Source organism: Chroicocephalus ridibundus, chromosome 8 (assembly GCF_963924245.1).
Source record: "Chroicocephalus ridibundus chromosome 8, bChrRid1.1, whole genome shotgun sequence".
NCBI classification, from domain to species: domain Eukaryota; kingdom Metazoa; phylum Chordata; class Aves; order Charadriiformes; family Laridae; genus Chroicocephalus; species Chroicocephalus ridibundus.
The window spans coordinates 53179934-53191544 of NC_086291.1; the positions used below are offsets into that span (position 1 = coordinate 53179934).

Genomic DNA, 11611 nt, shown 5'->3' on the forward strand with positions numbered 1-11611 from the left:
GCCCGTGGCAACCGAGGCAGCGTGTGCAGCCCCCACAGGGGAACCGACCGCCTCGGGTGAGGAGACGGGACGGGGACGAGGCGACGCGGGCGTCAACCCCTCCTCAGCGGCCCCGTCGCGAGAGGAGAACGGCGCGGCCCAGCCCGCCCCGCCCAACATGGCGCCAAGCCCTGGCCACCCGCCCCAACATCCGGGTTCCCGCCCGACCTTCCTCCCGTCAGCCTCAGCGGCGCCGCCCGCCCCTTCCCGCCTTCCCCCGCGGCGGCGCAGGGCAGCAGCGGCAAGATGGCGCAGCCGCCGGGTGAGTGCGGCCGGCCGCCAAGGTGACCGCGGCTCCCTCCCTTCCCCTCTCCCCTCTGACCGGGCTGTGTCTCTCTCTGTGCCGCAGTTCCCCTCAAGGACATGAAGCTGCTGGACGTGAAGCTGGGCCAGCTGCCCACCTGGCTGGCCATGAGAGACTTCACCCCCGGCGGCATCGTGGGGGCCGTGCGAAGAGGTGAGGGGGGCTGAGGGGGACCCGCCGCAGCCCCTCGGCCGGCGGGGAGCTGGAGGGTGTGAATCCCTTCTCCTGAGGGAGCGAGGCAGGTGCACAAGAAGGACAGGGACCTGCTGGAGCGGGTCCAGAGGAGGCCACGGAGGTGCTGGGAGGGCTGGAGCCCCTTTGCTGTGAGGACAGGCTGAGAGAGCTGGGGGGGTTCAGCCTGGAGAAGAGAAGGCTCCGGGGAGACCTTACTGTGGCCTTCCAGTACTTGAAGGGGCTACAGGAAAGATGGGGAGGGACTTTCTAGAAGGGCATGTAGCAGTAGGATGAGTGGTGATGGCTTCAAGTTGGAAGAGGAGAGATTTAGATTAGATATCAGGAAGAAATTTTTCACTCTGAGGGTGGTGAGCCCCTGGCCCAGGGTGCCCAGAGAAGCTGTGGCTGCCCCATCCCTGGAGGGGTTCAAGGCCAGGTTGGCTGGGGCTTTGAGCAGCCTGGTCTGGTGGGAGGTGTCCCTGCCCAGGGCAGGGGGTGGAACTAGGTGGTCTTTAAGGTCCCTTCCAGCCCAAACCATTCTGTGATTCTATGAGTACATGGGCATTTCTGGCTCTGGCAAGAAGGACCCAGCAGTACAGGGGCTGTTTCAGGGTGACTTTTGCTTTCCCAGAACAGTGATACCTGTAGTGTCTTGTTCTCCCATCTGTAAATGTGTTCCTTGCATGGGCCTTATCCTCTAGAGGTTTTCAGTATTCCTTCTTGTATAAAGAGGAAACATGGTGACCTTACTCCTGAGCCTATTTGCTGAAAATCTTGAGGTTTCCCAACATCACATGTAAATAAAAAAAAAATGCAATTGATCCCTAAAGATGCTAAGAAGGGACACAGGGCTTTTATAGATTGCTTGGCAAAGGTTTTGACTGATGCCCTTTGCTATAGATATAGATAAGGCATTCAGGTAGATTTAAACACAAAATATCAAATGCAAGTATCTACATAAAGTATATGAAAGAATTAAATAATTCTAAAGCAGCTTGAGCTCATGCAAGTCACAATAACGTTTAGGGAAAAACAACATGTGGCTTTTTTTTCCCTTCTTTTTTTTTTTTTTTAAGGCTTAGCGCTAGAAACTTGTGTTCACCTTGCTTAACTAAGACCCAGGTTGCCTTCTCTTAGACTTGCTTCTGAGACCCTCAGGTGTTTCATTACAATCAATTTCTTGAAGTTCTGTGAAACCAAACTGCTTCTTTCTAACAGAGAAAACTATGCAATTCACTGGGCTTTTACGAAAACAACTTGTCTCCTACACAGGTTATGACAGATACTACAATAAATATATCAATGTAAAGAAAGGGGGCCTGGGTGGTATTTCCATGGTGCTTGCTGGTTACGTTGTCATCAGCTACATCTGGAGCTACAGTCACCTGAGTAAGTAAAAGCAGTATGTATGGCTGAGTGTATAGTGCAGCTTGGAAGATTGCTTGGGGCAATAAAAACAATTAATCTGCTGCTGCTTTTAGAAATAAAATGAAGGACTGTGCTAACCATTGCTGCTTGAATCTGAGATTGTGGGCAAGCAAACTTCTTTTAGCCATGAATGCTTTTAGTAAGTTATCAGATCACTGACATTTGCTTGTCGATGAAGAAAACTTAGATCTTGTTGCCTGTCTGACCCGACAGTACTTAGAAACTACATGCTTAGATTTCTTTTAGAGTGCTTTCTTCCCTGTAATTCCAGGTGTGGTATTTTTTTCTTGTGACTTCAGTGAAATTAACTTGCTTTACTTTGAATTATATAGAACATGACCGCCACAGGAAGTACCACTGAAGTGTGAAGGTGCAGCTCTTTAACAGATGGGCTCCTGGAACAGTTACCCTGACAGAAGACATCAGAAGTATTCATACTAAGATCTGTACCATTATGACCAATAATAAAGTGCATACACTTTACATTTACTGAGCTGACACTCTCATAACTGATCTGTTAATTGTACTGTGCAAGTTGAGTTTGTCATCTTTAAGAGTTTCCACCCTCAAGGATACGCTCAGAGATGGTTGGGAAAGCGTCTGCCCCTTGGGTTGCATTATGAACTGGGGAAGCTATTATAATTCATTCCTATTTAACTGTTTGATAAAAGTAAAAAGCATTGTGGTGCTTCTTAATAGCTGTTATGTACAGGTTGGACAACTAGCTGAAAGGATATAATATTTTGATTTTAAAGAACAGTACCTGAGCTTTAGGTGGCTTGGTGTGGCCACATTTCTGATTCTCACCTGGGGACTGCAGGTATTTTGGGCAGTTTTCCATCATTGCAGAGCGCTGCCTCAGATGGGGCTGGTTTAGCTTTACAGAGGTTTGCAACTCTCTTTCTGCCACAGGGATTCTAAGGCTTCTTACCTCTGATATCTCTTTCCTGTCAAAACTCTACCCACTTTAATTCCTAAAAGAAGCTGCAAAGTTGTTCTGAATGGGTAAAAGCTTAAGAGACCTTTAACATAACTAAGGTCCATGAAGTTAAGCATAAGGAAAACTTTTGCTTCTTGACTTTCAGTGCAGTGGGGAGAAGTTTAACAGCAGACACTGTGCATAAGCACAGCTGAAAAGAGCATTGGTGGGTTTGGCCCCAGCCGCTGCCCTTCCTCGCGTGCCCCTCTAAGCAAGCACGTCCCACTGCCACAACGCTCCCTGTCCAGGCCTGCGACTGCAGCGGGGCACTGCAGGTACAGCCTGCGGTATCCTTTTCTGAATAGCAGGGAGAACAAAAACCGCTTGTTACGGGATAAGAAGAATCTCTCAAGAGCTTCAGTGGTTAACAGGGAGGCTTTCACTTTTGGAAAACATCTGTTCAGGTAGCAAAGACCTGAACGCGACAGGGAAGGCAGCCAGACACCAGAGTGTTGCAGTTCCCTTTCCACGTGCCCAGTTAGGCGCAGATCTTGTGTGGCCGCCGTTCAGCCTCTGGGGGCACAACACGCTACAAAAAAAGTGTCTGATGGTCTGTCATACCACTGTCGCTTACAGTTGAAACTTCTATTGTGACTGACTCCGACTCTCCACAGGGAAATAACCGCAGTCATTCAAACCAACATAGGCTCTCGTCACTTCTCTTAATCTAGTCATATTATCTTGTTCTTAAAAAAAAAAAAAAAGAAATTCACAGCCAGCTTTTTCCATCAGTACATTTCAATAAAAACAAAGTATAAAGCCAGTCAGCAAATGAGAGATGGGTTAGAATCAATAAGGCTCATATTGTGGGTGCAATTTTTTTTTTTTTTTAATTCACATTTTATCATTGGCCCTTTTGAAATTGTCTTCGCACAAAATGAATGGGGCTTGGCTTGCAAAAATTGCTCTCAGAAGAACGCTCTACCGCTTCTAAAAGCAGTGCTCCATAAGAATATACATCTCCACTCCTTGATCTTCTCTAGGCTATGGAAATACCTGCTCAGTGTGAGCTGGACGACAGGGGGGGCTGAGCCAAGGCTCTTCTATTCCTGCTCTTCAAGCCATGTTCATTTCCCTCCTCGCTTTTTGCAAATGGAAAATGAGCACAGCTGCCGCTTTCCTACAATCATCGTTCTGCATTGTTTGGCTAACCACAGAGATGCCAATTTATTCTCCCCTTGATCGGTTCTCACCCAGAAGATTAATTTCTAACCTTCAGTATAGCAAGAAGCACAGAAACAAAGCAAGTGGACGAGAGTTTTACAGCCTGATGTAGGTGATGCATTAAGTCAGCCACCAGGACGAGCTTACCGACTACAACAGGCTGGACCAGGGAACACAACTTTGCTTTTTATGAGCTACAGGACAGCAGAATCCCTGCATCCTCACTGAAGGGAAGGCATTTCAAGTATTAGTTTTCCCAACCAGTCTTCCTGCTTCCACAGGGAGGGCTGAAACGCTGCAGGTTCTCCAGAGAGAAGTGGCAGAAGGAAAACACTTTAAAGAAACACTGGCGTTAAGATGCGGTTACGTAGAGCGCTGCACCGGTGAGGGGTTTGCAAATCTATTGGCTTTTAGATCTACCTTTCAGCAGGGCTCAATGAAAATAGGCGGAGGCCAAAATCTATTTTAAAAAGGTTAAAACATAAAAAAAACCCCAAACACACACTTGTGGACAATTACAAAAATGTTGCTTAGCAGCAGCCAGCCTCTGACCAGTTCTTTCAGTAATGGCATTAAAAAACAACCTGATTAATAGTTCAAGACATAGTGCTGGGCAGAAACCTTTGCTCAGTGTGTAATAGCTCCCTTGCACTCTTTGTTCTGCTCTGTCACTGTCCACTGAGAAAGGCCAGATGTCCTTTGGTGCATCTGTTGGCATAATGACCTTTTTCACCACACTAAAAGAGAAAGAGAGAGAGGAATTATTACACAGTTACAGGTATTTTTTCCTCTAGCTGCTTTTGTTAAGGTAGCTGGCAACTGTTCTGATATGGAAGCTTTTACGCATATGGAAGTAGCAACATTTAGCAGATGCAGCGAAACACGGTGTCGCAAGGGACACGATTTATGGGTTATTTCCACTCCTTGGAGGAGAAGCTGCTTCTGTGCTGGGAGCAACCCGACGCCGTGTTATTATAACGCACTACAAAGGAGAGAGCTCTCAGCTCATCGCTACAAACAGTGAAGGGCCGTAACACACAGGGAGAATTTCAACGTTTGAGGCTTCCAAGACTACTCTGTGTGATATGCACTATGTCAGAGATACACAAGGACTCTCCTCTGTCTAATTCAGGATAGCTGATGAGGAAAGTGCGCCTGAACAAGAGATTCACAACTTTGCAGCTTGAAAGTACTCAAGCCCAGTGAGAAATGCCAGTATCTGGTGCAACAGCATTCTCCAGATATATAATTTACTTGCAGCTAAAATAATAAGCAGCTATAAAAGGTTTTCAGTGAAACGGAATTCGGCCACTTACTATCCCTGTCCAATCACAGTAATTTTTACCCAAACAAGCACCTAAGGCACAGAAGTTGGCATGTACAACGATGGAACTGCCAAAACTGATGGGATGCGAAGATTATTTGCCCTTTTCTGGTGGCTAGGTTTGGGGCTTTTGTGAAAAAATAAACAAAGATGGAAACTCAATTGTGTCAAAGTTTTACTGGTGCTCCTCAATGAGCAACCAAGGTGAATAGCCCATTCCTTGGTTTGACAGCAACGATGTGCATTTACAGCTGAAACACTTAACAGCCTTTGCACACTCAATTTCTGTGACTTGCAAGGACCTTCCAGGCTAACAGGAGAGAAGAAAATCTTTCTACAGTCACCAAGCGTAAGCAAATTAACTCCCGAGATAAAACTAATATTAACTTTTGTTTTGAAACATACAGTTTGGCAGTCTCCTTTAACTACCACTGTGGTAGGGTTTCCTGTTTATTAGCAGACCAGCACGATCTGTCCTACAGCAGCCTTAATTGTCACAGCAAGTCCACGAGCTGACAAACCAGTGATGCAGAGACCTCATAACTCAATGCTAATTCCCACAAAACGCAATGTCTGTTGAGCAGAGTGCCCGTTTTGTGAGCCTGTTCACACTGTGAAAAAACCTTGTGCAGGACCAACACCCCTCATCACAACAGCCCCTTCCTCTGCCCACAACAAGTCACCAGCAGCAAAGCAGCATGAGGTAATCCAGGTGACATGCACTCTGTAATTCTTAAATCTAGCACCCTCTGCTTTCCCTCCTCATCCCTTCCCTCTAAATTACCTTGTAGCAAGTGACCTGCTCCAACGGCCGGGGTCCTCTGTTCCCAGTGTTGTTATTTTGAGACTGCATGACTCCGATGACTTGGGGCGTCCTCTGTTGGTTAGGAGAAGAGTTCTGACTCATTAAGTGCATCGAGGATAGAGACCTTTATGGTTGTTATTTGTTAAAAAGGGAAAAGCGCACCCCACATATCAAATGACCAATTTTCCTCCCAGTCTGTGTGGGTGCTCTGCCAGCTGGAGCACCAGAGAGAAGAAATCAAGCACTGGGGCTTACAAAGCTCAGCGATCCTGCTTTTCTCTGGAAGGCAGATTTAAAGAGTAGGTTTAGGCTGCTAAAATATAATTGTCATCACTGAGAGATGTCACGCAGATGACAAAAACTGGCGGATTGCTGCACAACCACGTATGATGTGCTTCTGTGTAACGTGGGAGCGTTCTGTGACTAGATCTCCATGTAAAGTCGGAGCAATTGTAGGGCTTTCATCACTGCAACCACCCTCAGGGTTGCTCACTGATTAATTCTTGCATAGCACCCTCCCTTCCAGGCAGCGCCCCAAGCAACAGAACTGCCAACAGAACACCCTGGTCCCGGTCCAAGGCAGCAGCAGTCTGTTGTGATCAGACAGTGGACATGAGAGGGCCGGGAGGAGGGGAGTGAAGGGACAGTGCTTTGTGTTCATTAGGATTTGTCTCCGAATTCTTAATTGCAAAAAAGTATCACACCCAGTTGTAAAATAGGAAAGGTTTTCCCTCATTGAATATTTCTCCAAGGCTCTGCAGCAAGCCGGATCCAAGAGCCCGGGTGTCCAGTTCTGACCACTAGACAATACACCCTCTTTTAAAGCACTGGGAAGTGTTTTGAGGGTGAGCACGTAGGGAAGGCGGGGAAATTGTGTACCTTTTGCTGTGTTTGTGTCGGTTGAGGCAGTGGTGGTTGCTCTGTGGTTCCCATAGGCAGTTCAAACCGAGGGCTGGTTTAGACGGAAAACAAGAAAATTGATTCTCAAATCATATGCCCACATTTGACCACCAACTCAGTCAAGTAACTCCCAACAACAAAACAAATATTCAGCCAATTCAATTTGGCTCACAGGAAAACAGACCTCTCCCTCCCCACTTATCTTTGCATTCGGACACTCAGCAATTACATACACAAAAATGACAACCCAGTATGTAGTATATCCCTCTACCTGTGAAGTCTTCTGGAAATATAAATCCCTGTGATCCCACTGCACTGATGGCACCTGATCACCGCTCCAGAGTCTTACTGGTAACTCCCCAAAGAGGCCCTGCCCCGTATCCTCAAATTGGTACAACAAACCAAACGTTGGCCAAATCTCCAAAGCCATTGGGAAGCACTGGAGCACCCTCACTTGACGTATACCGGATTACAAGGGAAACACAAGATTGCAGGACAAGGCTGGGAGCATACTCACTGCATGAATTTACAGGTAGGCCCCTCTGGACAGAATCCTACTAGGTAATTCACACAAATGACTCTTCGAGTGTGCCGGTGTCTGCAGAGAGGACCTGCAACACAAAGCTCAGTAGTTCATGTTTCATATAAACGTACGCCAGGACCCAGTAGTAGCAAGCACACAAGCAGATCACGCAAAGAAAGAACAGCAACACCCTACCCTTGATTTATAGCCACAGAAGCTGCAACTGCACGACATACATACCATGTTTACAGAAGCCTCTGTCATACCAGGGACAGTCTTTGATCTTAGACTCCGGGTCAATGTGCAAGAATGGACATTCTTTGTTACTGCATTCCCCTGTACCAAAGGCAAACGCACCTCTCAGTCAATTGTGCAGGTTCGAGATCAAATGACTCGCAAAACATTACCTGGATCACGTAGCTCCCACAAAACTGTTACCAACATTTATAAGTTCAGGCACAACAGTCTTACTGCCTGCCTTAACCTAGATGAAGAACATCGAGGGCTCACCACCGGTCAATAAAGTGCTACCAGACTGGATTATTTATGTGTGCTTTTAAAAACAATGCGGAAACTGAATTTGAAAGAGCAGTCATGATAACAAAAACCAAACATTTAGTGCACCAGAAGTGTGGAGAAACTACAAATTGCGCACTAACCTCAATCCAAGGAAACCTACAAGACTGTAAGTTTCTGACAGCAAGTTGCCTCATTATGTCCAGATCTCCAGAGCTGGAAAGCAAGTGCATAAAAGTTTTGCACTCCCATGCCCTCTGCTGCTCACCAACTTCCCAAAATACGAGTCATGCAAAGACCAACTGCTCAGCCTACTCATCTCATACCCAAAACAGAACATAAGGTATAAAACCCAGCAAAAACTTGAACTTCCCCCCTCTTCCCGCAAGGGACAAACTCTTGAGAGAAAAGACATCTACAATATGTCACAAATTTAGGGGGATAATAAGGCGAAGGACTAAGCAGACCTGAAAAAATTACAATCTAACAACATCATCCGACACAGAAAAACTGTGGTGCTCTGAAGACAGATGAGAGGGATGCACCAGGATCCTCTTCACCAGACTCCCACGCCAGCAAGGAATGCTAAGTAGGAGCTACAATGCTCCTTACCAAATTTGGAGTAGAAGTAACACTCAGGCATCTTGGTCATGTCATACTCGTGCAGAAACTCGCACTGGTCTCCCTTTTTGCACAGTCCTCGTAGCCAGTGTTTGCAAACAACTGTCTTTTCCCCACTGATGTGTCGGAACGGGCACATGCCCCCTGCAGAAGGATGGGGCAAGGAGAAGGAAAAAAAGAGCAATTAACCTCTGTGGCACAAGAAGGCACAGGGCAACAAAACCACTTCGTTCCCCTCTGCAAGAGCAGTTTCAGAACACATCACTCTTTCTTATGAATTTAGCCTTTAGTGGCAATGGCCACTTGGGACAAATCTTATGTTACCCTCTGATGAGCTACGCAACTTAAGTCTCCAGCTCTTAACTCTGGCAACCACAAACCACAGCAACAAATGCAGGCACATCCACAGCGAGGTCCACTTGCAATAAGTTTGAGCTTTCCTTCACAGGTAGCTTTGCTTATTCACCTCCCAACTTCTTCTAAAAATACCATTATTTCACAATTGATGCAGTTATTCCAATGTCCTTAATTTTTATCCTCTGTCTCTACCTCATCTTTACAAAAAAGAAGAGTACCAGAGCCAGTGCTAGAACATCTAGTTTCCTCCCTCCCCCTCAATGAGTACAGTTGTATTGGAAATATTACTTGCCTTTTCCACAGGCCGCTTTTAAAAAAAATTCACAGACAGCCGCGCCCGATTCTGTAGAGAGAACAACAAAAAAAACCCATACTTAATTTTGTGGCAACTTTTAAAATATTTCCTTCCCCAGAAAGACAATCTGGTCCTCAACATCCAAAGAAAAGCAGGGTTTTGGTCTCAGGAATTTACTTTCCTGCATAAGTTCCCTGTTCAAGTCTGGCCCTCGCAAATATCTATGTTCTTCCTGGGCAACACCACGGGGAATTTTCAGAGATTTGTCAGAGCTTGTTTTGCTTTTCAGATATTTAGGTTTAATTGACTGGGTTTTCCTCTGCTGTTCAGTCAAACATGTCAGTGAACCCTGTATTTACAGTACTGGCAGAACTTGACCAGAACAGACTGAGACCATTCACGTCTTATCCCTTGCTGATCCTGACCAACAGGAATCACAACATTTGAGGGAGTAAAACACAAGTTTAGTAGCCCAGCCAGAAAACTTCAGCAAACTACGAGTCTCCCAAAACTGCCTATGTCAGATTATTAGACTGGAGGAAAAGGTTCAGAGTCCAGGCCACGCATATACCTAAAGATGAAGTCTCCCTGACTAAAATGCCTCATCTATTCAAGGGGAATGAAAAATAAAATAAAGCACTGTGCAGGAAAGTGATGCTTATTCACAATAATGCCTCAACTTTCATTTTCCAGCCTGCCTGGGTACTAGGCTCATAGAATTGTCTAAGCTAGAAGGGACCTTTCAGATCCTTGAGTCCAACCATTAACCCAACACTGACCAAAACCACCATTAAGCATGTCCCTCAGCACCACGTCTACCCATCTTTTAAATACCTCCAGGGATAGCGATTCCACCACTTCCCTGGGGAGCCTGTTACAATGCTTGATAATGCTTTCAGTGTAGAAATATCTCCTAATATCCAATCTAAACCTCCCCTGGCACAACTTGAGGCCATTTCTTGTCCTATTACTTGTCACTTGGGAGAAGAGATCAACCCCACCTCACTACACCCTCCTTTCAGGCAGTTGTAGAGAGTGATAGGGCCTCCCCTCAGCCTTCTTTTCTCCAGACTAAACAAGCCCATTTTCCCCAGATGCTGATCATAAGACTTGTTCTCTAGCACGTTCCAGCACCTCAGTATCTTTCTTGTAGCGATGGGGCCCAAAACTGAGTACAGTATTCAAAGAGGGGCCTCACCAGTGCCGAATACAGGGGGATGATCACTGCCCCAAGTCCTGCTGGCCACACTATTCCTGATACAGGCCAGGATGCTGTTGACCTTCTTGGCCACCTGGGCACACTGATGACTCTCATTCAGCCAGCTGTCGACAAACACCCCCAGGTCATTTTCCACCAGGCAGCTCTCCAGCCACTCTGCCCTAAGCCTGTTGCATTCATGGGGTTGTTGTGACCCAAGTGCAGGACCTGGCACTTGACCTTGTTGAACCTCATGCCACTCGCCACAGCCCAGCCTGTCCAGCCTCGATCCAGCCTTCCAGATCCTTCCGTAGAGCCTTCCTACGCTCCAGCAGATACACACTCCTGCCCAACTTGGTGTCGTCTGGGGACTGACTGAGGGTGCCCTCAATCCGCTTGTCCAGGTCGTTGATAAAGATATTTAACAGAACTGGCCCATTACTACACCCTGGGGAACACCACTTGTGACCAGCCACCAACCGGCTTTAACTCCATTCACCACAAACTACCATACTAACTGCAGCTTTCAGAGAAGGAAAAACATCTAGATTAAGACAGAAACCCCACAGTGAAAGGAGAAGCAGGGTGTAGCTAAGGATAAGAGCTCAGCGAAGCGCTCAGGCCCTCGGAAACCCCCCTCCCGCCCTCCCCAGCCCCCTCAGCCAAACCCGGGCTCCCCCCGGGCGCGTGCCCTAAGGCGGCCCCAGCCCCGCGGGCGGCTCCGGGGACAGGGGACGAAAGCCATCCCCGAGCACCCCGGGCAGGCGGAAGAGGGAGCCCACACGCACTGTCCATGCCGGGGAAGGGCAGCGGCTGCGCCCCCAGCTGCTGCTCCACAGCCAGCTCCAGGTCGAACTTGATGTGGTCCACGCTGGCGATGAGCTCCTGCATGGTGGCGGCTGGGGGGCGGCGGCAGCGGGAAGGAAGGGGAGGTATGGTGGTGGGCGGGGGGGCCGCGGGCGGCCGGGGCCGGGCTGGCCCGGC

General features: G+C 47.5%; 2 protein-coding genes across 2 annotated transcripts; one reads left to right on the forward strand and one right to left on the reverse strand.

The window, feature by feature from the left end:
- The first annotated feature begins 224 nt into the window (after positions 1–224).
- On the forward strand, positions 225–2438 carry ATP5MF (ATP synthase membrane subunit f). Its single transcript, XM_063345095.1, has 4 exons — positions 225–301; positions 389–496; positions 1790–1906; positions 2278–2438. Exons 1-4 carry the CDS (start codon positions 286–288, stop codon positions 2304–2306), a joined length of 270 nt encoding a protein of 89 aa, XP_063201165.1. The 5' UTR covers positions 225–285; the 3' UTR covers positions 2307–2438.
- A 129-nt stretch (positions 2439–2567) lies between these two features.
- CPSF4 (cleavage and polyadenylation specific factor 4) lies at positions 2568–11552 on the reverse strand. Its single transcript, XM_063345092.1, has 8 exons — positions 11416–11552; positions 9427–9477; positions 8769–8921; positions 7881–7976; positions 7635–7728; positions 7097–7169; positions 6197–6289; positions 2568–4825 (listed from the first exon to the last, which is right to left on the reverse strand). The coding sequence occupies exons 1-8, from the start codon at positions 11516–11518 to the stop codon at positions 4757–4759; spliced, it is 732 nt and encodes a 243-aa protein (XP_063201162.1). The 5' UTR covers positions 11519–11552; the 3' UTR covers positions 2568–4756.
- Positions 11553–11611: the final 59 nt, after the last annotated feature.